Source organism: Epinephelus fuscoguttatus, linkage group LG2 (genome assembly GCF_011397635.1).
Source record: "Epinephelus fuscoguttatus linkage group LG2, E.fuscoguttatus.final_Chr_v1".
Lineage (NCBI taxonomy): Eukaryota > Metazoa > Chordata > Actinopteri > Perciformes > Serranidae > Epinephelus > Epinephelus fuscoguttatus.
In genome coordinates this window covers 48,998,913-49,025,628 of record NC_064753.1, presented here as the reverse complement: position 1 = coordinate 49,025,628, position 26,716 = coordinate 48,998,913, and the positions used below count along the sequence as shown (strand labels likewise).

Here is a 26,716-nt window from a genome sequence, read left to right as displayed (position 1 = left end):
CCTCCTGCAGACCCCCTACGGCCCTGAAAGGAACAACTTCAAACACTCCAAACAATCACCGCACTTGCAGACAGGCTTTTCACTGCACAGTGATATCTTATTAAGAATGTAATTACAATACACTGGAAGCATGACAGCCTCTCTGAAATGTTACCGAGCTGTTTGTGGAGATTTGTTTACTTGGTTACAGACTCTGCAGTCCAACTGATGACATGAGCCCTGCAGGGCAGACTGCTGCGGCGTGGGGTGACCTGCTGACATTTGAGAAGCACGGCTGCCCTGTAATGTTGATGATGCTGTTTCAGTCAGAGCCCGCCTGACATGTTTGTTGGCTGAAAGAGACTTCAGGTCTGAGCGAGATGACGTCAGGCCACAAAACGTCTGTGTGAGGTGGAGGTTGCAGCCGTGCGAGCAGCTGACCTGTGTGGTCATACACACCCATGCTGATCTCTATCAAATCACTGGAAGGTCACTGGAAACTGTCGTCCCCTGGACTTACAACTGTTAGATCTAAATGTGAATACAAACGTGAAAATACATAAAGCAAAACATAACAAGAAGTTTTAATGCAAAAACACCATGACCTCAACAAAGTGGACTACAATGACTTTTATTTTAAACCATACTGTACATATATTAACTGATGTGTTGTGATTCATTACTGTGCTCAGTGTAATCAACCCAAAATAATCCTTGACTGAAATGGGTAAATTTCCAGTTTGGTAGTAACACTATTCTTCAACAGAGGGCAGTGTTGACACTTTAAAGACAGGGGGTCACAGTGTTTCCAGTTTCTTCACTGTCATCTCTCAAATAAAGGCAAAACTGCCCAAAAGATAATCTTAAAATAAAATTGTGCAACATTTGACCAGAAACATACCCACACATGTACGTATACTGTCGCACTGTGTCAGTGTTCAACATCTGATGTGATGCAGTGACCGGTCAGTGGGATGTTCCTCAGTCAGCTGCAGCTTTAGTCTCGCTAATAAACTGTGACCATGAGCCCCGCGAATAAAAGAGTCCATGTCATTTCCTAAAGTCACACATATACACGACAAGCAAGTACACAGGAAATAAAAGTGAGAACTGGGTGGGGGGTCGGGGATCTTTAGAAGTACCTTCACTTTACAGCTCAACATCTGGAGCATCTCAGACACATGACAAATACTCTTTTCCCACAGAGACAGACAGAGGAGTGTTTTATCTTTGAGAGGAGAAAACCATTGATTGTTTCTCTAAGAAATATTATATTATTTTTGAATTGGTGAGACTTCTCTGAATAAATGTCAATTGCTCACTGTGCCACGCTGAAAACTTTGTTTTTCTTGCAGGTGAATATTCTTCATGGATTGAAATAATGAAGGACGCATTTACAACAGTAAAACAAAATCAAACGTGCGACTCACATAGTTAAAATGTGTTTGTCTTGTTGTGTTATTGGGAGCCAGAATATAAGGAGTCATGGCTCAAAACCAGCCGCCGCTGCCCGTCAACAAAAACAAAGACAACTATGGTTAAATGTGATAAGACCAAAGGACTGGACGGAGGCCATCATCAAAAATGCTCACATGTGCAGCGCATACTTGATAGGATAGTGAAGTGTGAAAGGGGGAGAGAGAGAGAGAGGGAGAGACATGCAGCAAAGGGCCACAGGCCGGAGTCAAACCTGGGCTGCTGCGGCAACAGCCTTGTACATGGGGCGCCTGCTCCACCACTAAGCCACCGACGCCCCAGAATGAGTATTTCTGAACGCACCACTCACATCATCTTCCTCCACTGTCTTAAACAAGACAACAGAACCTGCTAGCTAATGTCTGTGGAAAAGTGTTTTGCCTCCAGCTAAGCCCCGCCCACCAAAAAACGTTATATTGCTTACTAACAGTAAAAGGGTTGACAGTGATGGAAGAAATTCATAGGAGGTGTCAGACACGAATGAAGCCAGTGTTCTTGGTACTTTCATTGACTGCTGCATCTGACAAGGGAAAAGAACAGGTGAGACGAGTTGGTCATAACTTACAGAAACATTTCTTGCAATAGTCCACCTTCCACCTCTTTAGATACTTTCTCTCTCACACACACACACACACACACACACACACACACACACACACACACACACACACACACACACGCATAAGCACTAGGTCCTACTAAAGTCAGCTCGGGGGACCCCATAGGTCCTTTCAAAGCTTCAAATATTCACAGGTAACTATCACTGAAGCTTCAAAACCCTTAAAATGGTATTCAGGTTAGCCCTAGTGTTTGGGCAGCACTGAGCATATGACTGGATAAATCACACTTGGTTTATACTGCGTGAGATGTGTGAGAGCCTGTAAACAGATGTTGATGTAGTTTTGCTGTTGTTAAACGGTCCCTGTTAAATTCAGTTCATAAAGAATGGTTGCCTTTTATTTTGTATTCTCCATTCATGAATTCAAAGTAACACACGGTGAGTAATTGATATACAAATGGTCATTTTGTGGGTGAAGTATTCTTTTAATATGAATTAAAACCAAGCACTAAGAAAACACAATGTATTATTGTTGACTGTGCACTATGCTGGCAGTTTGTAGGCTTAATAAATGACTGTACTGAAATGTTGTGTATGAAACAGACAGAATAAATGTGGAAGTAGCTGCTGAACCAAACAACAAGACTTCAGCTAATTTGCCTGTTAAAAACAAAGACAGGATGACACGCAGGACCAGGACAAGGACCAGGCTCGGTGTCGAGGTCTATGTCCGTGTGTGTGTGTGTGTGTGTGTGTGATTGACAGCTGTGCAGCAGCAGGTGTCCCGTCACACAGATGGTGAGGACATTTGAATGCTCCCAGTAAGCACCTGATTTGCCTCTGGACTCTCCACAAACCAGCCAGCTATTTCAACACCAGTTTGACCTTGTTTGCTTTACTAATTGATGGATTAATAACGCTGTCAGTCAGCGTAGAGACGAGACTGGAGGAGCGCACTGTTTGAGAGGAATAATAAACTCGCTGCAGCTTTAAATCCAGATCTACACATCTGTTGCCTGAGAGCTGAATTCAGACAATTTGAAAGATTTTAAATGAATTCAAATGGGCCAGTCTCCTCTGTGTTACCCTGTCTGACCGTGACACACACACACACACACATACACACACCAAAATGTCCTTGCTTTGCAGCCATCGTAATTGTTCCAATCAGTCCCTTCAGGATTTTTGTCTTTTCTTTCTTTGTTTTTGGCTTGTGCCTTTAGTTGACCGGACACCTTAAGCTAAAAAGGGCAGGGACGATGACATGATGCGAAGAGCAGCGGGCTGAAGTCCAACCTGCAGCTGCTACACCAAGGATGTCACCTTTGTACATGGGATGCCCACCCTACCCACTGAGCTCTAACACTCTAAAACTCTCTCTCTCTCTCGAAAACAGTACGATACCTTTTAAATTCTCTATGATCGACAGTGACTGTAATGAACCACAATTTCCCCCCAGATATCAGTAGAGTATTTCTGATTCTAATTCTAAGGTAGGCTGTAATGTTCTTGTTTTTTTTAATGAAATTGAAGGAGCAAGTGAAAATTGCAAAAATAATTGCAATTTGTTTCTGTATTATACAATAAAAGGCATAGAAGGCACCTTGTTCCAGTGAGAATAAAACCACACCAATGACACTGCCAGTAGTGTAGGATGGGCTCCAGTGCAAGATTTTGTCAGATGATGACTTCTGTTTGTGTTCCACCTCAGCGTTGCATACAGTGTAAATTAGTTAGTACTTCAGGGAATCACCTTTCACGGTCTTTAGCAGTAATTTTTGATGGTAATTGTAGGTCCTTTTACACTTCCTGTTCAAGGCGGGAATATCTCACAATACCACCTCGTCGTTCTGTATAAGCTTCAGTCGTGGAATGGAGGGGCAGAGTTGTCTCACCTCTGTGCCAGGACTGGAGGTAGTAACAGTATCTAAATGATGTCTGTTTAATGGGACCATGGGCAGGACAGGTGTAACATTTCGATGACATGTGTGTGTGAACCACCACGGAAGATTAAAAAAGTAGCTGTTAGCAGTTAGTGGCAAACTCAAAGAAGAAATTGAGCTGCTGAAAATGTCCACAAATTGGGAAAACAATGAAGTCTGGGAGCTCCTTACCGTCCGAGCAGAGGACGAGATCAGCTGCCATATAACAGAGACGGTAAATGATTGTTATTGACATGTTTATGCCATTGTTATTGTTTATAAAGTGCTGCTGACATGTCGTTCCATAAAGGCCGACGCTGTTGTGTTACATGTCATGCCAGTCACGCCTGTTTTGATTCTGCAAAGCCGTCACGCTATCAAAAATCACACATGGGAGCGGGATGATGCCACGTTGTTTTGTGTTAAAATGCAAAACAGGCATAAAGAAGGGACTCTGTAGCCCATAGCGTGATCTCTGAGTAAAAGGGCTTGTGAGACGTGCATGTTGCACATATCTGCATCTTCACAATCAGAAACAAAGACCTTTGGTGACATTGTTTGGTGGACTGCTAGGGGCGGGGAAAAAATTGAAGCAAAGAGAGCAAAGTATAGCGATAACTTTGTGTGGCAGTATTGTATCATCACACTGTGCCAAGTATCAATTTTTTTATTATATAAATTATTAATATGACAAATACAAATTAAACTTTCTACTAGATACATTTGCTGCAAAATCTTTAAATCTCATTTACAAGACAGGGATTTCTTTGTGTCACTTGGCAATTATGAATTTGTACGAACAAAGATTACATGTGGAGTTCCTCAAGGGTCCATTCTTGGGCCTCTTCTGTTCAATATCTATCTGCTCCCTCTTGCTCAGATTATGGAATATTATAACATCTCCTACCATACTTATGCAGATGACACACAACTTTACATAACAGTGTCACCAGATGACTACAGTCCCCTATATCTACTAAATAAGTGCATTGACAAAATCAATACGTGGATGTGCCAGAATTTTCTACAACTAAACACAGAAAAAAATGAGATAGCTGTTTTTGGCCCCAAAGAACAAAGATCAATAGTCAGTGCTCACCTTGACACCATGACACTAAAACCTACAAATCAAGCCAGAAATCTTGGTGTAGTTCTGGACTCAGACCTAAATTTCAATAGTCACATTAAGACAATTACTAAATCAGCCTACTACCACCTTAAAAACATAGCAAGAATAAAAGAATTTCTGTCTAAACAAGATACAGAAAAACTTGTTCATGCTTTCATTTTCAGCAGGCTGGACTATTGTAACGGTGTCTTCACAGGCCTGAGTAAAAAATCAATCAGACAACTGCAGCTCGTCCAGAACGCTGCTGCCAGAGTCCTCACCAACACCAAGAGAGTGGAGCACATCACACCAGTGCTTAAATCACTGCACTGGCTTCCTGTGTGTCAAAGGATAGACTTTAAAATCTTGTTACTTGTCTATAAAGCACTAAATGGTCTCGGGCCTAAATACATCTCTGATATACTTGTACGTTATGAAGCATCCAGACCCCTCAGATCATCTGGAACAGGTTTACTCAGTGTTCCCAGGATCAAAACCAAGCAATGTGAAGCAGCCTTTAGTTTCTATGCTCCCCGCCTGTGGAACAAACTTCCAGGATATCTGAGGTCGGCTGAAACTGTCAACTCATTTAAATCAGGGCTTAAAACATTACTATTTACTGCAGCTTACCAGTGAACTAGATATGTAACTTATTGTTAGGATAATCTGTAGCTATTGTTTTTATATTTGTCTGCTGTTGCTTTTGCTTTATGTTTGCTTTTTAAATGCATTTTCTGCACTGTTTTTCTTGCTTTTAGCTTTTGTTTTTAATGATCTATTGTTCCTTTAATGTTTTATCTTAGCGTATTTCTCTTGTAAAGCACATTGAATTGCCTTGTGTATGAATGGTGCTATATAAATTAAATTGCCTTGCCTTGCAAATAAAATGATTGAAGTCAGATGAACAGACTGAAAACTTTATCTTATTAGGTAAAACAGATGTTGAAAGTTTTCCTTTGGCAATTTGCAGTTGAAAAAAGGTAATAAATCGCAATTATGACACTATATTTCATCACAATACTCCACATATCGTTACATATTTAAAGTCACAATAACATTGAATTGTGACTTCAGTATTGTGATAATATTGTATCATGGATCCTCTTTGATTCTCACTCCGACAGACTGCTATGATCGGTGAAACTCACGGGCGACTACGATAATTGGTCGAATTTGTAGATAAAATTACAAAGTTGCTCAGAATTCACAAGGATTGATTGAATTTGTGTCAACTGTTGTGATCACACATCCCAACGTCCTGTAGAGGCTGAAAAGTGTGTGTCTGTGTGTGTGTAGTGGGGGTTGGGGTGTATTTGACCTGAAGTCTCCTCACCTCTCCGTGTGTATACTCAGACACCAGTAAATGGCTGTCGAATCATTGTTACACAGACGTTGTTAACGTCCCGTCTTCACATGCCACTCAGCTTGAAAGGCTCATCCCACAGGTGTGTGTTTGAGTGTGGTGCACAGTGTGTGTGTCCTGCAGCATGCAGACAATAGCAGAGAGGAAGCAGGAGGCCGGGCTCTATCTTTAGTCTGGTTTACAGTCTTTAACCGGGCCGCCCTTGGTTTGGGCGAGCAGAAAGCTGTCATTCTGTCATTCTTTCAGGCGGTGACGAGGCCTGTTTTAGCCCCGGCTGCAGCTGAATGGAGGTACAGAAATACATGTAGAGAAGCTATGTGGACACCTGTCCTGCTCTGGGCAAGGCCACAGTGCAACAGATACACCATCAAAGTGCTGGACAGCCAAAGACACCGGAAGAAACATATAGAAAAGCAAAACATTTGTGTAAACATATAAAACTGAGGTATGATTTTTTTTTATTGTGTTTTTGTTTTTTGTATAGTTGAAAGCAAGCAGTGAACGGACTGCCCAAGAATCTGATGTAAAAAGGCTGGTTATGACAAGCTTAAAGGCAAAGGTTGGATTTATTGGAAGTGAGGTTGTTTGACGTACTGATCCCAAGTCAGCCACCACCATGGAAGCTCAGCTATGTACTACTGCAGACAGGGTAGTGGCTAGTGCTATATTGAGAATATTTTTGCTGCTTTAGTTTGTCGTCAAACAGCCCTTTCTGTTGGCACTACATTTTCTCAGCTTTAGGACTTCCGTAACACATTCTCACTCCCAACTTGTCAAATAAGCCCCGTTTCCACCGAGCAGTCCGGTACGATTCAGCTCAGTAGGCATTTTTCTGTTTCCACTGTAAAAAGTTGTGGATGGTGCCAATAGAACTGTTCCTTAGCGTCCCCATGTTTGGTCCCCCCTCTGTTGGGGTACCTAGCACACAGATCTGGTACTAAAAGGTGGAGCTGTGAACACTGCAGTCTGACTGGTCAGTAGAGGACAGTCACTATAAAATGAAAGGATGTTTTGCTTCCTCTCACAGCAGCTGGAGTCTGAGAAAAAAAAAACTTCATTAAGAGGACTGTCTGAACAGACCGAAGGTCTAGGTACCATGTCTGAAGGGTTACTGCTGGTTCCAAAGGGACTGGACTGAAAGGGTTTGTTTGAAACGGGGCTTAAGTGAACTTTCTTGCTCTTGCACTATTTGCCCTGAGTGTTAAAAAAATACATCTGTGCGGTGTGTTTCAATCACTAGGGTGCCTGTGGGTAGCGGTGTCTGACACCGAGGGCCACTGACCAAGCTTTGTGATTTGACAAAATTGGAGAGAGACCAGGTTGGTATTCCTGTGCACTGTATTACACCACAGGTCAGTTGTTTGGGTCAGAAACTGGTGCTGTTGCACCATCACACTGAAATAAATCTTTCCTATAGATCCTAAAGATGGTGCATTATCACATGTATATCAAACCCTGATCCATCACGTCTACTTGCACATTTGTAATTCTGTTGCTCAGTTAGATATAAAAACTTAAAGGGGCAATAAGCGAAATCATTTCACCGCTAGGTTCGCTGTTGTGCACTGCCTGTAGAGCAAAACAAAGTGTGTCATGAGCCACTCCTCCCTCTGCCTCTGCTTTCCTATTTTATCTTATTTTGTTTTATTTCTCCCTCTCCTCTCACTAGAAGCGTCGAACCTCCCACCTCCCGCCTCAAACACAGAGGTCTCCCTCTCCGCAGCTGAGCACCCACGACGCACGCCCGGCCTGTTAAATAGCCTGTAACCACTGTGTGACACAAAGTCAGTGCTTTGGTCATTAAATAATGTCGGGCTCGGTTCAGGTTCGGACAGAAATATAATGCCCGTGCCGCACTCTAACACACACACACACACAAACACATGGAAAACCAGACATTATCATCAGTTTATAAAACCCCCCGGACGCCCCGGACGGGACGTGAAAAGTGGACATGTCCGGGCAAAAGAGGACGTTTGGTCAGCCTACCTTTCACTCACTCTCGGTCTCTGCTGTGTTTAGCTATTTCCCTGCTTTCCTGTTAGCATTAGCACTACTCGGCTGCCACGCTAACGCTCCAACTGAGCCAGGAGCCAGGCTCATGCTTCTCCTCCAGGCTCAGTGAGTCGGAGCCGAGAAGCGTGGGGACATTAGCCTTAGCCGGCTGCTATGCTAACGTTTCAACTCTTCACCGTGAGCCTGTGAGCCCGGCTCCCGGCTCCCGGGAGCAGAGCTACTACAGCCACTGGAGTAGCTTGCAGCTATGGAGCGCTTCTACCAGCTCTTCTAGTCACTGAGCCTCGCCTCCATTTCAGCAAATATATTACATTTATTACAGGTACCATCATCATTGAAGTAGGCAGGGGAATAGCTAAACACAGCCGCCAGACTGCCCGCTGGGCTACATTTTACAATGCTAATTGCAAATTAGCTGGGCTGCCGAGCTACTCACCTAACACAACCAAAACGCCTGACCCATTGCTGGGACCGAAGCTCCGGACATTAACCCATGCTACGATTGTAAGATTAAATTTAATTGAATTGACATAGCGACATGTGCCTAACGTTACTGTAACACTGATTAAAACAGACATTTCACATGAACATAGATGAACGTGCAGCCGGACCGGCTTGTAAACAATGGGCTGGAGATCAACACAGAGAGAGGGTGTGTGAGGTCATGCTATACTCCAGATGAAATTACACCTCTAGTTCTTCACATAGCAATTTTTTAATTTCATCAATCTAGAAATGATGAATTTCGCACATTACCCCTTTAAACTCTCATGATTACTACAGATTATGTTGCTCTGTCATTTATAATTTCCCCCAAAACCCAATAATTTGCATTAAGCCATGAACACACTCAGTGTCGCTTATACATTTTTTAATTGCAAAAGTACTGCATGATAAAAGACAATCATATTACAAAAATACAGATAACAACACATTTACTGGATCATGATTTTATTGTCAACTTGCCTTAAGTTAGACTTTAGCCATGTGCACAGCACATACAGAGAGACATTTTATCAGGCCCTGCATAAAACTACAGGACAGCTGATAAAAGTAGTTGATACAAAACTGTCATAAGGCCACAGGACTCAGGATCATAGATAGAACAGTATCATGTCATCACATCACATAAGAAAATCAAATGAACAGAAGTTAGAAAATGACATTTAAATAACTTCACAGCAACATCTAGAGGTTGATCTAGAGACAGTGTTTCTGTTTCTGTGGATAATCCTCACAATGTCCTGTCAGTGCTCATGGCGACTATTCCTCCAGTAGAAAGTAGTTCCAGTCGAAACAGATTGTTCTGAGGATTATTCAAAGTAACAGCGACACTGTTTTTACTGTTTCAAGGAAGTCTCAGAGATAGACATCTCAAAACCTGCGCGTATAAAAACAAAACTATCAGCATGACTAGATACCACAAGGAGGGAGAGATAAATAAATATGTGTTTTGTTGTTTGGGTGAATTTGCACTCGTCTGGTGTGCTGTGGGCAGAATAATAAAATCAAGGAGTGTATCTGTGATCAGTGTACAGCAGCCTCTCTGTGGGTCCACATGGTCAGCAGCAGTGTCTGTCAAACCTGCATGTGACTATGAACCATTTGGACTTCCTGAGCAGAAAGTTTGCTTCACCTGTCACAGCACGCTGACTCTAAGAACTCGGTCGCAAGAGAAAAATGTCGGTATTGCATGTTTCTGAAAAACCATGGATACGTTACATTTGCACGCTGTTGTTTTTTTGCAGCAGATTTGTTGAAACTTTAAACACACTGTACCCACTTGGTTATGGGTAGGGAAATCACAGGTTTTAGCCTGAAATAGCAGATTTTGGTGGCACTATCCCGGCAGGAAAAGCAGTGGTGCTTTGGAGCCTAAAAAGCCAACGGAAACACACCAACAAGTCGCTACACCCATGTTTAGAGTCTAAAAAGGTAATGGAAACACATTGATGGGTCGCTACAAAACACCCATGTTTAGAGTCTAAAAAGGTAATGGAAACACATTGATGGGTCGCTACAAAACACCCATGTTTGAAGGCTTCAAAGCTGGTGGAAAAACACAGACAGGTTGCTACAAAACACCCATATTTAAAGCTTGAAAAGCTGCTGCAAAAACATACCCGGGTCACTACAAAACACCTACAATTGGAGTTTAAAAAACCGCTGGAAAAAAAAAAGTGATGGATTGCAACAAAACACCCATGTTTTGAACCTAAAAAGACTGCTGGAAAAACACAAATAGGTTGTTGCAAAAACCCACGTTTGGAACCTTGAAAGCTTCTCGAAAAAAACTGACACATTGCTACAAAACACCTGCATTTGAAACCTAAAAAAAAAAAGCTAGAAAAACACAGAAGGGTCACAACACAACACATGTGTTTTGAGCCTAAAAAGACGCTGCAAAACCACGGATGGGTTGCTACAAAAAACACCCACATTTTGAGCGTTAAAAACTGCTGGAAAAACACAGACTGGTTGCTACAAAACACTGATGTTTGGAGCCCATAAAGCTGATGGAAACACAGCAATGACTCACTACAACACAACAGGTGTTGTCGTTTTATGCAGAAGAAAAGGATAATAGGAGCGCTGCTGGTGTCCCTCAAACCACCAGTGCTCATGGAAGGGTTAAAAATCCAGAAGGCATAAAAAATCAAAGTCCAGGCACTCACATCAGTTTGGAAAAATGAAAAAGCCGTTAGCCTTTTTTTAATGACTCTTGCCCATTAAATAAAGGCTTTTTAATTTTTCCAAACCGGCCTGAGTGCCTGGACTTTGATTTTTTATGCCTTCAAGTGTTGTTGTTTGTTGGTCTGCTGCTTAGCAGCCGCCCAGGTGTTATGCCATCCACCATCCCCTCCACCTCCTGATGACAGAGTCAGCTTATATTTTAAGTCACTTTACAAACATTTATATGATACGACATAACGTGCAAAGGAACGTATTCATGGTTTGCAAAGAGCCAATATTTTCTTCTAACAGCTAGGCTGAAGAACTACATTGGTCGGGCTTGGACTCTGGCTGAATAAGCAAATGAGCAGACAGAGTAGAGGACTGGCCCTAGGTCAGTGACAGAGGGCAGAAAGGTGTGTGCCCGCCATGCAAAGCAGTGATACTGGAGAACACCGAGCACAGCTGTGAGCACCAGACCAGTCACACCAGTATACCTGCATGCATCACTGCTGACCAGCTGAGATGCTGGAGAGGAGATTTACACAACACCACTGTCACAAGACATATCACAGGACCAGCAGACAATGACTTCTGCACTTATTCTGACGATGTATCTCACAGCAGTGAGCCTGCTTTGCTCGGATCATTCTTCACATCCATGCTGGTTTGCAGGAATCACAGCCTGAAGCCACTACAGCGCCAGTTTGCATGATATTTGCTTGAGCTATCTGCAACTTAATACCTAGCGTGTGCATTCAGTGTGGCCGGCCTCTGCGCTGATGCATCATCTACTGAAGGCACTCAACAGAAAAACACAGGATGATCCCAAACAGGATTTGGGCTGGTAACAATAAATGCTGTTGTTTGTGGAATGTTGAAACTGAGATTTCAAACCTCTTCGTTTAAAAGACTGAATAAGAAAACAGGAGAGCATAGCAAAGAAAAAAAACAGGTCAAATGTCACCAGTCTTTTTTTTTGACCTGGGTTGTTGGTGATTGGTGGATTTATTCATCAATTGCACCAAAGCGAGCCAATCAAACGCACCTCACGCCTTTAGAAAGCAACTTCCACCCAGCTCTGTTGGTTTAAAACTGTCCTCCCCCCGAAAGGAATACCAGCACCTTCAGTTACTTAGAGGTTATATTTACAAAATATATAAAGAAAAATATAGGGTTACTGGCCCTAGCATATAGTACAGTCCAACAGCTGTCTGTAAATATTTCTCCCATGATTATCCTTTCTAAAAGTAAATCACAGGGTAAAGATAGCCGGAACGTGACAAGGCGCAACTAGGACAACATGGCCACCAGAGCTGGGCTGCAGTCAACTGCAGAGACTCACAGAGAGACAGGGAGGAGACCAGCACAAGACAGAAGGAGTCTGGGAGACATGTACACTAAACTGAGCCGGTGCATGAGGCTGTGGGAAGTTTAAATATAAGATTGAAAAGTTGTGTTGGCTTATTAAAAGAGACAATACGCAAAAGGGAATTGGAAACTACCGGAACTGCGCCAAAGTTTGTCCTCAACAAAATGTATTTGTGAGCTTATTTTATCCTGAGTGTGTTGTTGTTCATCAGGAGCATGAGGAAATGACTGAAGGGGAAATGCACTTAGTGAATGACACTGACGTATAGCCTGAGAAACTCCTTTAAAAACTGACGGAAGGTTGTGCTTCAGTATGAGAAATATGCTTATTTACATTCTTGCGTCTTAACAACCTGAAAACCTTGCCATGACAACAAGACTCCAGGACAAGACCTGCTTTACTCTTTACGTGTTAAGAAAGTTGTTCAGAGGAACGGGTAGGCAGACCATCCTTGCCCAAAAAATAACTCCATGAAAGCAGCTTACTGGGACTCATATTTAGACTTGTCATTAGGCAGCGAACTCTAGTGGTTGTAGTAATCATGCATGGTATACTCATACAATGGTTTGGATGATATCTAATAAATTAGCACCACTACCAGTTAGGTTAGGGTTAGGAAAAGAATCATGGCTGGGCGTCATCAGGTTATGTACTTATTGTAAAGTTACATACTTAACGTAAAGTTACATAAGATAGGTTTAGAAAAGTAAAGGGAGGTAGGATAGGTCAATGTATCCTCATGTAACAGTTTGTGTGATATCCTATGGCGCCCTAGGAATTACGTTACATACTTATCATAAAGTTATGGAGGTTAAGTTTAGGCAAGTAAAGTTACTGTGCTTAGGTTTAGGAACACAAACATAGTGACGAAGAATCTTAAAATGACTCAAAGGTCACTCAAAGTTGGATTCCTCTTCTGAGAAAAGTCCTGTGTTTCGTGACCATTCCACCACCCCAACCTGCCTCCTTACGAAACCGCCTCCTGCTTTATTCTTTAATGCTGTCAGTACATTGATCATGTGATTACAACCCTTCAAATATGTGAGTTATCCACAAATTACTGGCTCATCATTATGTGGGATGTGTATACTTTTTGGTGCATGAGAACAGCCTGTTTAGGTTTTGAAAAGTTATGTCGCTTAGGTTTAGGAAAAGTCATGGTTCGACATCGCCATGTTACGTAATAATCGCAAAGCTATGTTAAGTTTACTTTAAGTTTATGATACTTACAGGTTTTGTTCAGCAAGATAACCTTCACATATGAACACCTTTCATACCGCATTTGAAGCTTAAGTGCGATCGCCAGAAGTAAAAAGCTAACGTTAGGCTTTAACAGACTACATGTCTACTCCACGGTCGCATGACTCTTGACGTCACCGCCACTAAGCTTTCAACTCATTTCGGCCGCTTTATTTTAAAAACATTGTATAATGGGGAAATCGGACTGTTTAAGCTAAATAAGAAGCTGTAATGGCGGACTGCCAGCACTCTCGCCTGTTCGGGGGTGATGACGTTTAATGTCCCCGACAGGGTTTGTAGTCATATTGAGCAACTTGTTAGCAACCGCCTTTTTTACGACACGTAAAAGCTTCAAAATTCACAAGAAGGGTATTTACTGACGTGTATTATGTCGTAGAACAAAACCTGAAACTTGCTCAAGCTTTTGTTAACCACAGACCTTATTTGAGGCATTTTACCAAAATCCCATTCAAAAAACGTACTGACTTTTAGACGAGAGAACCGGAAATGCTAAAAGTGCTAACGGAGTTCCGGGTTTACTGGCACACTCTATGGCAATGCAAAGTCAATAAGGACCTTTTTGTCTTGGTGGACATGCAAATTAAGTGTAAAGAGCAAGAAAGTCTGCATAGGGTGGGTGCAGGGGTAGATGTGTCAAACAAACATGGACTTTCAACCAAGAGACCACTATTCATAGTTACCTGACTTATTGGACTTTACGTGACTACACAAAGTACTTAACACGGGTACTTTACGCAACAACGTAAAGTATGTAAGTTTAGCTAGTATGTGGGTATTTTAACCAAAATCACAACCTTTTTCTAATGTGTTTCTAATATGTCATTTTGGGGAGTCATTGACCTATGAGGACATGTTGATCTCGTTCCACCAGTAGGGGTGCTAATTCAGGAAGCAAACAACCTATGTGGTCTTACGGGCTGAAGGACGTGTTGGGATTTTGTTACCTTCCGACAGAGCCGGCTATCTGTTTCCTTCTACTTCCACTCTTTACGCTAGAGCTTAGCTGTAGCTTCATGTTTACTGTAAAGAAGCATATTTCCCGAACACCAGATTGTTTTAAATCCCAAAACCTTTTAAGTGATTTTAGAGCAAGAATATGTAACTTTCCCACAACAGCGGCTACTGTGGCTAAAAATGAAAATTACAGTGGTAAAAGTTAGTTTATTGGACTGAGTTAGGAGTGATTTATCACTTATGGATTCAACTTTTGATTAGTAGAGTAACACTTATATGTTCTGTCATCACTTTAAGTGAAGGCAAAGATGACAAGATGAATGACATTTCTAGGAGAAATACATTTTAGCCTAATATGGCGTATATCTGTTCACTCGGGACAAAGTTTCCCAAACTGGAGTGATGCTGTCAGAGGCTCTCTGCTGTTCAGACCCAACAGGCAGAGTTATTTCTCTCCGTCCAACAGCTTCCTGACAATCAGACATAACTCGACATGAAGAATAGTCCTATCCCACAGTCAAGGCTACAGTTCCTCTGCTGCATTTCAGCACTTTGACCTTGCCTTTAAACCCACAAATTCCCCACTTATATAATGTCAAAGAGGATGCCGCTCTCTATCTGCAGTCTTATAGGTCTCACTGAGATTGACAGCAGAAAAGTTCAGAGTTCACCCCCCATGGCAGGGCTATAAACAGACCAGCGGAGGTTGTGGGGGTTCTTCGACTCCTCCTCTCCTCCTCCTCCTCCTCCTCCTCCTCCTCCCCACCTCTCCCTCTCTCTGCAGCAGTAAGATGATACTGTTTCAATTAGGCTCCAGTGCCACACAAAGGAGCTGCAGCATTTGGCAATCAGTGCCACATCTGACACCAAAGACACTCGCGCCTCATTTCTCTTTTTAAGGCTAAGACTCAAAAACGTCCTGCTTTGTCAAAATAAAAAAATAAACACGTCTCCTGCACGCTGGTGCTCGTTTCACATCAGCGCAAAGAAAACCAACATCCGAAGACAAGATTTCGTTCAGTAGCAGCAAATGTCTGATAAATTAGAAAATGAAAACATAAATAACGTGTTTAGCATCTTTGACCCCTCCCGCCCCCCCGCGGTGAAAAGACCACCCAACTAAAAAATAAAATACAAAACTGTTAAACATAAATTAAAAAATGAATATATACAAAGCAAAAGATCCGATGTGATACACTTGCATAAAGCTTGGAGTGAAAGTGCATCGTGGTTTCGAGCCCCCCCACCCTCTGTCTCCAAACTGAGGTGAAGTCTATTTATGAGGCCACTAGATTCTTGGCAAGAAATGTGTCACCGTCATGGCGGGTGACACTCGGTTTCCTCTTTTTGTTTTGCCGTTCTTACTCAGGCCGATGTACATCCTCGGGTAGGCCACCGACTCGTAGGCGTTGTAGTTGTTGGCGAGGAGCTTCTCTCTGAACTTACACTCGTTGTTGAAGTGTAACTGAAAGAAACAAGACGGAGATATGAGGATAATTTTAAAAATGCTGATTGTTTGAAGGCAGAAACAAAACAAAGATGCCGGGACTTTTTTTTCCCCCAAGTCTGTATTGTATGTTGTGATTACTATCAAACAATTGCTTTATTTCTGACTGCAGGACTATTGTAGAGTCGCTGTTTCAGTCAGAGAATTACACAGAAAATGGGATTGTCAAATGATGAATGATGAGAGCGAGGCTGGAGTCAGGACACCAGGCTCTGATTGTGCTATTTTCTCTCAGTGACCTGGGAATCATAAGACTCTGTCCAGTTGGATTAAGTATGTTGATGAGTAACAACTTCTCTCTACGGTCTAGGACTGGTCTCTGTGGTGCAACTTGTATAAGTCTAATTCAAATACTTAGGAACTGAGTGATGTGCAAATCTCCTCTCTTATAACAGTTTGAGACAAGGTGGTACAACCTTCCCCTGAATGAAGGCTAACATTGAGGACACTGACCTCATGTCCTCTGCATCACAATGTTTGTGTCCAATAACTTCCGGGTAGACAACCCCGGCATCACATATGTAAAATCAAATGGCGCTGACCAAACACTGTCACGTAAGTGTATGCTATGTTAAGAGTATTTTGCCGTCAGACAGTCTTTTCTGACAGAGAACTGAGACGTTATCTCAAAGCCACCAGACTCCATTGACATTCATTTTACCTCACAGAACACAGGAGTTGCTGGTCTACCGCTGCCTTGGTTGGTTAGTGTGTAAGGTAGGGGTGCTAAACCTGTTTTGCCTGGGGGCCACTTTTGTAAAATGACATGACGTCATGGGGACGTTTCTAGGATTTGAGGACATTTGGGGCTTAGCTTGGTCCTCTGTCAGGGGGGCGGGGGGATCTTCCCCTGGCACTTTTTCTGGTAAACAAGCCCTACGCTGATGCTTTTTATGCACTCTGCCACCGTATTTACAACACACTGTCACTCCGACCTCATCGCATATTTGGTCATGGTCTTTCCACATTGAAATACGGAGTGCAAGGTATCCTGGGTGTGTTGGTTTTGACGTTCTAGGACACCGTGTCAACTTCAGCCTGTTACATGCATTATCTGTTTTCAAAATACACTTCTGTTTTCACAGGAAATGTACAGTTTGCATACAGTCTCTTTCAAAATAAAAGCACTACATCGGCACAACACTGTGAACTGATGTTTTTTTTCCTTTATCAACAAACGCATGTCGTTAGGTTTTGCCATCACACACACACACGTGGTTGGGTGTGGAAAAACCCCCCAACAGGGTCTGGCTTTACGATCTTACAGGAAGCAAACACCGTCCTCTGGGGTAAAAGTCTGTTGCTGGACCCAGACAGGTCGGACCACCATAACTATTTATCTTTAAATGTTGCAGCTGAAAATGACAACAGAAATAAATTTTTGCCAATTTTACAGTTCTCAACAATGGAAATCAATCGCCAGTTTTCTACCCAGATGATTTCTGTGGTTAGTGTGACTTCATGGTGATTGTGTTTTTCTGGGAAGACATGGTGAGAGACTCTGTCGATTATTTTCTTACACCAACTCCAGTATTTTTAATGACAGCAAACAAATAAACAAATAAACAATGGGTCAGGGGTCACAGTGTTGGTACACTCACAGATCCGTACAGCTTTCCTCGTCTGTTCATGGCCACAAAGAGTCTGCTGCGGACACCCAGCAGAGTCACCACTCCTCTCTCCACCGGAGAGATCTGCAGGAGACCTGCATGGAAACAAATCACATACACTGAAACACACCGGCCTGATGGAGACACCCAAACCTGCTGCTCCACACAGACACACAGACAGGATCATACGTGTCTCACAAGATGAGCTGGATCATTAGTTTCTATCTGAGGGTTGAGTTGTACATATTGATGAGCACTTACAACATTATTTACAGATGATGCAGTGTATCAGTTATTTGATGCTCAACAGCATCAATAGGTTCATTTTTACGAAGGCCCTTACTGGGTTTGGAAAGGTGTGGCACTGTGTAAGCCTGCAACCAAATCACCAGAATTTTTTTTTGGCATTTTATATATATTCATTATTTTTGCATGTTATCATATAGTGGATACGTTATGACTTTATGTTGTATGGTTAATGTGTGGTTAGGTTTAAGCACAAAAAACACTTGGTTATAGTTTGGAAAAGATCATGTTTTGGCTTAAAATACCCAGTAATGGGTAACTGCTTTTCGTCAAACTATCCCGGCAGAAAATGCAGCAATGTCTTGGTAAAAACCAGACACTTTTTGTCGTACTTCTCCAGCTGAACATGTACCAGTGTCCCGGTAAAAATCAACTGCTCTTCATGGCACAATCCCCACTGAAAAAAACAGTGACCAGACACTTAAAAACACCCGTGTTTGGTGCCTAAAAAGCTGCTTGTTACACAGCAACAAGTTGCTAAAACAGAACTGGTTTTGTTGTTTGAAGAAAAAAATTGGGAGTGCTGCACTGGGTCAAGACACTAGGTGTGGGTGATTGTAAAAAAGCAGGTGCTCTTTAAGGACAGGGCATCTGAGGCACTCTGATTATGGTTAATAATCCTTTATTCACATGGGTACACCAACATGTTTCAACTTTAGACAGATAGTCTCTGAATTTAGTGATGCGCAGTCTTCATCAGGGTACCCTACATGATGAAGACTGTCTAAAGTCTGGTCTGGTTTTCTTGTTTTTTGGTCTCAAACAGCTGTCTGCAGCTTGGCAGGTGTCTCACCTCAGTGTCACTCCATCAACCATCCCCTCCACCTCCCAGTGACATGTAAGCCCATATATGTCACTTTAGAAACGTTGATATGATACATATGAAATGTGAAAATGCAACATATTTGTGGTGACCTCTAAACATGTTAGTAAGATTTTATTTTTGTCGTTCAGATTTGGTCTCACTGTTTCAGTGGCATTTACACGTTGCTAAGGTCCAATCACAGTGAAGGACAAACGGCCTCCAGAAGAAGATCAGATCACATCCCAGGTGTATTTACAACTGCATTAATATGCCTTTCTTACAGATACAGACTGCATGTTAATACCAGGTGGGATTAGAGTCAATCCTTCAAGATGCCTTCTTAAAAAGTGGAATAGTAACTATCTGTTGATCCAGCAAGGGAGTAAACCTCTTTTCCACTCAGGCTATCTCACTGACCAAATTTGAGTTTGCAGAAATGTACAATGCCAGAATATTTTATCTGGCGCCAAGGCTACAGCCTGATCTCACTGTGGATTCATACACAAATTCAGTTTTATGAGTGCAAAGTGGACTGTGTGAACTAAACTACTGGGTGATGATGATAAGTCAAATCCTGACCAAAACTGTGTGCTTAACCAAAGTGCTCAAACCTAATCCTTCAAACTGGATTTAAAAGTTATTAAAATATCTCACAATATTTGATGACTGTCAGATTGTTTGATACCATGTGACAGTTTGTGGGTTTCACAAGTCCCCAAAAGACCTCTGAAGTTTGGTTGCACAACTGACAAAATAAAATCTTGTCAGTCATCAGTCATTATTGTGTTCTTGTGTGATCTGTGGAGGTAAATGTCATTAAACAGATATTTGAAAATTTCCTGAAGCAGTTTCTGACTTGGCCTTGACAAGCTGTTACAGCACCCTGTGTGTGTGTGTGTGTGTGTGTGTGTGTGTGTGTCCTTTGTTCCTGCCATTATTTTAAAATGCTTTACAGTGTCTTGAATTCCTCACAGAAACGCTCTGTAATGTATCTGCCTGAATTTTTATGCCTTGTCTGAAAATAGTCCCGAGGCAGCAGAAAAACCCAACATGCCTCAGGGTCTCGGAGGCAGCCTGTCAATTCCACAGCTCGCCTTTTTGTCACTCCGCTCCACAAACACGGGATGACGGGGATTACATCTGACATGAGAGGTAAATAAATATTTGTTATTCTTCGTGTCTGCATATGTGAGGCGGTGTATGACTTTGTCTGGGGCCAGGCCGCTGGGGTTAATCTGTCTCAGCAGATGGGCTCTGTGGCTGTGTCCTAACTTTAGGTGCTGCATGGCTGACTGGCCGCTGGCCTGGATCACAGCGAGCTCTGGTTACACACACGGCGGAAAGCACCGGCACATAATACAGGCTCAGCGGCACTACGGAAGGACTCCAGATGTTGGTTGGATCGATACGTGTGAGATGTTCACTGACTGGCAGCATGAGCAGAGTCTCAGTCAGCAGTGTTGGGTGGAAAGTGCAGGTTTGGATCAGGTGTCAGCAGGTGAAACATCCTGTCGAATCAAAACATGCTCCAAATATTGGTTTAGACTTCTAGTTCTTTAAATTGTTTATTTTTTCTCAACTTTAACGTGTTTGTTGTCATTGTTGTTTGAAACCAGCTGTGCGTAAAATGAACGCGTAAAAGTGAGGAAATAAAAAATGAGCTAATTAATAAATACAACTTACTGTGGCGGTTTTCGTTGTGTACCCCCGTTATTCTACCGTCCGGTAACACCTGAATATGAAAGCCGATGCCCACGTTGCAATAGAGGCGCCGCAACCTTTTAATCCCCAGGAGATAGTCGCTGTCCCGGCTGATCTCCTCCCGCTTCTCCCCCGGGATCCGCGCCAGGGACCGGGAGTACAGAGCTTCCCAGCGGTCCGCCGTGCCATTCAATCCGGGGGCGCATCCCGCCAGTCCGGTCACCAGGCCCAGGACCAGGACAGTCCGCAGGGCCGCCAGAGAGCCCATCCCGGGTCTGGCTCTGATAGCAGCCTCCCGGCGTTTGCCTTTCCAATGGAGCGAGAATAAAAAGAAGCAGCGACGCGCCAGAGAGGAGCGAGTGGACGTTGCGCTCATTCCCAGACCGACAGGCGCACTGGCTTCAGCGCCGGAGCGACATTGATCTGCATGGACGCTGTGCAGCCATGCCTCTATATTTATACCTGCAGACACATTACATCACAGCTCCACACTTGGAAGAAATCTACAAACTACACTTTGGCACTAAACAGAGCTGGAGGCGTCATTGAAATGAAATAATAGCTGTGTTATCAGAGAGAAGCGGAGAAAATACACGAATAAAGACCTTATTATGATTAAAAAAACCTCTTTGTGTGCGGCGTTCATTATCAGCAGCAGAATATCATAATTTATGTATGGGAGGATGTTAAATAGGAAACGGCCAAGTTAACAGACCGTGGTGTCGAGACAGGAGACAGTTCTATAAATGAACAATAACAGGAAAAAACACAGGTCCAATTCAGCCAAATGAAAAAAGCGCTAACTTAAGACTGCTAGGAGGGAAATCATGTCCCGGGCCCTTATAGAAAACAATGGTAAGACTAAATAGAGAGTTTGCAGCATGATAAGTAGGCTGTCATTGTTGGCCTGAACCTAATACAGTTCTGACGTTTCAGCTCTTGTCAAGTTACAGAGCTGTCATGTGTGTTAATCCCTTTTTGTAATAGGCTAAAATAAACTCTGTTACACCTCCTGAAGAAAGAGTCCCATCACACACTGTCGGAGAGTCTCAGAACTGTGTGTCTTCTTATTTTTCATTTTATGTCTCTGTTCAGTGCCCTTTGGGGGTGGCAGACACAGAGAAACCCATCGTTTTATTTGCTGATATATCTTTTGGGCTTTTAAAGGCCTATATTAAAGAAAGTTGTAATAATTTACTGCAACATTAAAGACAGTAAAACTCTATAAAATGCTAGATTTTATAGGATAAAATGAATCTTGTATGATGTGAAAATATACCTCCTGAACAAAGAGTCTCATTAAAAGCTCTCAAAGTGTTTGTGTATTCTTATTTTTGGATTTCATGTCTCTTTTCATTGTCCTTTGAGGGTCACAACCACAGGAAGAACTGTGGACTTTTTAAGGCCCACATGATGAAAGTTTTGCATTAAAAACTCTTACAAAGTCTCAAAACTGTGTTTGTGTATTCTTATATTTTTTATTTAATGTCTCTTTTCAGTGGTAAAAGTCTGCTATCAAACACAGGGAAACCCACCATTTTATTTACAGATACAACTTTTAGACTTTTTAAGGCCTACGTGATACAAGCTTGTCGTTTTAAAGACAGCAAAACACAAATGCTTCTCTAAAATAATAGATTTTATACGCTAAATTTTATCTTGTGCGGCATTAAAATATACCTCCTCCTATTTTTTGATTTTACATCTCTTTTCAGTATTCAAAGTCTGCCCTTCCTGAGTTACATTTAGGGATTTTGAGGGTGACAAACAGGGAAACCCAGTGTACTCAATAATTTATTTGCAAATACCACCTCTGGATTTTTGAAGGCCCACATCACAGTATGCAGTGCAGGGATACTCAACTTGCTTTGCCCAGGGACAACTTTTGCAAAATGACTGAAGGTCAGGGGCCAGTGAATAAACAAACATTAATAATATTTATCAAATGAAATAAATAAACAAGGCAAATCCAGTTGCAGCAATCCACACAGGTCAGGTGTACAAAGAGGCATTTCTAGGATTTGAGTACGTTTGGGGTCCAGCCTGGACCCTGGATCGTCCTCTGGCACCACTGCAGGCCTGAATGCTTTGAAGCTTTGATCGTTGCAATGATAATCAGTGTCCAAATCAGTATTTGAATGCACCGTTTTTCTATCTCAGGGGTCGGCAAGCTGTGGCTCTTTCGCCTCTCTCTGGTTTCTCCCTGTGGCTTTGGCAAAAAAGATATAGAAACTATAATGGATATTTTTTATTTTTAATTCTAATTTTGATTTTTCATTGTCGGAGGCCCTGAGTGATTCTTACATCCTCTATTGTAGAAAGGTGTATGACACAATAAAGAAATAAAAAAAGTTTTCACATTCCATCCACTAACTGTGCCTCATACAGCCTGTCGCCTTTTACTTTACATTTTGCCAAACCTCAGCAGCGACGGTTTGTCTTGGGTCTCCTTAACGAAGCTCGCAATGGAATTCAGATCAAAAAAGTCTTGGAGTCAAATAGAGAATTTACAGTGTGTGGACATATTCGTTTGGTTGGTGACCCCTGTTCTGTACCATCACCCCAAAAATCCCAAATAGCCCATAAATTAAAAAATAGCTATCCAGCTTAATTCATTATGCATCAACATTCAGTTATTATTACTTATTCTCAGACAGGGACATTTAAACTTAGTGACAGGCCTGGTTTTGCTCCAGTACTACTGAACCTGGGACAATCTGACCTCCTGTGACAGGTTTACAGACGGCAAGATGTCGAAAAAGTCAAGTGTCTGGAACAGTTTCTGATCTAGACTTGTCTAATAACAGTGCATTTTACTGATCGGCGCCTTTCAAAGCACTCAAGGTCACCTTACAGGACACAGTTAAAAAACAAGCAGCAATGTGTCCACAGATAATAAAGTCAAACAATTCAGTAATAATATACAATAATAAGTTAATAAGATAACTAGACAAAAATCATAGTTATTAAAATTAGATATGAAATCATCATCATAAAGTCATCAGTGCAGGTCACCATGTGTGTCACCAATAAATCAGGCTGAATATACCAGCTTGTACAGGTGTGTTTTCAGACGGGATTTGAAAGTGGAAAGGGAGTCAATATTGTGAATATCATGGGGGAGAGTTCCAACAGCGGAGGGCAGAATGGTCGAAGATGACCCCCAAAAGTTGAGCGTCAGATATGCTGAAGGAAACTGGGATGTCACAAATCTCCCATGAGCTTGGAACCTGAAAACTGAACAGCTTATTGTTTTTTTATAGCTCATGTTTTTAAAATGTCCTCTTCTCATTACTCCCCCATTATCAAGAAATTTAAAAGAAGCTCTATTTTGATGCTTTTTGTGCCCTCTGACACCTTGTTTATGTTCAGGACAAAAAAACAATCTCCCAAAATAAATCAGTTTTTCATTCTGAATTAGACAATGGTCACTAAGCCACCCTGAAACCTATCACGGGCCAGATTTGTTGTTGTGGGTTGTAAGTTGAGTATAAGTGATGATGTTCTAAAGACAGCCAAACTGAAATAACAGATTATTGTTTAAATGATTTTGTTAGAATCATAATAACCAGCTGGTGTCATGGCAGTGTGTCTTTGATGTGTCACCCCTGACAGTCATTCAGATGCGCTGGTGCATTGCTTTTGATGTCTGTTGAAATAAACCAAACTAAATGCCTCACCCTGCCTTTATTTCACCATTCCATTACTGCTATTATCCCTGTTAAATATATGTCGAGCCCTAACATTTACCCTCTCTGCTGAGTGTCCTATTATCTATCTCTATGTTCGGGTGCTGAAGGTCTTCCCTCTCTGTCAGCGCACAGACACAGTGCTTTGATCTCTGGGGTGGCTCGGTCCTGCTCCTCATTGACCACGCATGAAACGTTTTCTCACGTTCACATCTGGGTGATCCTCAATGTACAACAACATTGTTTCTTTGTGTGCTGCTAAATGGCTCCATGAATGCAGTGAGATCTTAGAGACGATCCTGCGGTGTGGAGGCGCCTGGTTGATGACGAGCAAGCCCCCCAAAAATGAATGACATACCAGCGACGCTCAGGATGGACGGACCAAAGGAATGTCAGCAGTCGATTAAACCTCCAGGGTGGGTGACGAGGACCAGCATGATGGCTGTCATGTAAAACCAATCAACTTACTGACCAAATCATTGACCACTGGACCTCCAGAACAACTCATTGACCACTGGACCTCCAGAACAACTTGATGACCAATTGACCTCCCAAGCAAGTTTTTGTCCTGGAGTCCTTGTTAAGGTCCAGACACCCCAAACCGACTTCAGAGAACTAGAGGCAATGAAAGCCGACTGTTGCGTCACCTCGTGTTGCTTTTGTCCTGGTCAAAAAGTTGCACATGAACAAACTGCAAAGACTACAGCTGATGGGTACATTCTGCACCTGCGTGAGAGGACACAACTCTCTGCACCAACAGAACGCAGTAGTGTCTTTTCACCATTCAAAAAGGGAAACTGGGAAACCTTCTTGACGCTAGTTAGCCAGTTAGCACATAAGCAACGCGATCCAATGTCGAAAGAACAGAGCATATTCACTGTGCACCTGTGAACAACATAAACCATCAGGAAATGTTTCTGCTTAAGAGCTCAGCGGCAAAAGAAAAATAATCGTATTGTATGTAACAAGTTTGTTTTGATCCCACTCCCTTTTGACTTCAGCTGTTTGTTTACTTTCCTCACTTCCATTTCGTCTTCTGGTGCACTGAGCCAAACTGCTATCAGAGTGATTTTATTCACAGACTGGCTTGGCCATCGCAGACGCTGATTTGAAATGCTAAACTGACTAAAAAAATAAAAAACTGGAGCACTCGGAGAGCGCAGACCTCCGCCAAGCAGCTCCGATTTCCCGCCATTTTATTATTTTATCCACTTCACTTCAACCAGTCACCACCAGAATTTTATCATCTGTTCCTTGTCCCATTATCAACCTTTCCTGAAAATTTCATCAAAATCTGTTCAGAAGTTGTCGAGTTATTTTGCAGACAAACAGACAAATGCCGGCGAAAACATAACCCCCATTGGAAAAAAAATCCAATGGGGGCCAACGAGGGGCAACCAGGGGCACCAACCAGTGCGACAGACACTCATCGACAGCCCAACATTGACCAACGGCTAACCGTAGGCCTCGTGTGTTGGAGGCATGTTGGGATGGGTCAAACAAACACAGGACTTTCCCTCATGAGGGTTAGAGTTATTTCAAGGTACGCTGTCACTATGTTTCTTTTCCTAAACCTTACCTTAGTAACTTCATGTTAAGAATGTAACATCATCCGTGAGGTGCTAATTCATTTGATAGCGTGCGAACTATTGTATGAGGATACATTGATTGATTAGCTGACCCTCTGTAGCAAAACATGGGATTTCCAAATCCAGATCTTTTTGATCCAGATCAATTTCTTTTTGATCAACTGGACCAAGGTACTGATGGGCTGATGGCCTGCTAAACCTCCAGGAAGACTGATGGACTCCAGTGTAGTTGTGTGACTGGATGGCTGACATACCATCAAACCATCAGGAAAACTGATGGATTGTGGGACCTCTGCCCCCCCCCCCCCCCCACCAATATGCTGGATGGCTGAAAATCCATCAGGCTTTCAGGACAGTTGATAAGTGACCACCATGAACATCCTAAATCTCCGAAGCACTGCACTGAACTTTCTGGTGGACTTACAGGAGCCAGGTGGACCAGCTGACCTCAGGATCTCCAGGATGACCAAAGGGAACAGCGGACCTGTAGAATCTGAGCTGGCTGGTTCAGAGAGTTCCTGAAACTGAAGACCTGCAGACGTTTGTGACGTTTGTGAGCCAAGTAAAGCAGCAGGTCCCGCACTGTCGCTGTCCATGGTTCTGTAATCTCCTATTATCACCCTAAAATAAAATTAGGTTGAGATGTTTCTTTCCAGTCACGCTGGGATTTGTAAGTTATGTACGGCTTTATTTTTTGTTTATGTTGTACTGAAGTCATTGTGGTTTTAGGTTGCATGTGCGCAATGAATTATGCTCAGGGAAAGAGGTTTTAGATTTCACTGGGTGACAGCTGCATTTCAGAGCTTAAAATGTCTCAACATTCAACA

General features: G+C 42.5%; 2 protein-coding genes across 2 annotated transcripts in view; both read right to left on the bottom strand.

Moving 5' to 3' along the window:
* ccnd1 (cyclin D1) overlaps positions 1-26,716 on the bottom strand; it is a 148,449-nt gene that overhangs the window by 16,912 nt on the left and 104,821 nt on the right. The window lies entirely within an intron of this gene.
* Positions 15,971-21,018, bottom strand: fgf4 (fibroblast growth factor 4). Its single transcript, XM_049599388.1, has 3 exons — positions 20,594-21,018; positions 17,791-17,894; positions 15,971-16,147 (listed from the first exon to the last, which is right to left on the bottom strand). Exons 1-3 carry the CDS (start codon positions 20,985-20,987, stop codon positions 15,971-15,973), a joined length of 675 nt encoding a protein of 224 aa, XP_049455345.1. The 5' UTR covers positions 20,988-21,018.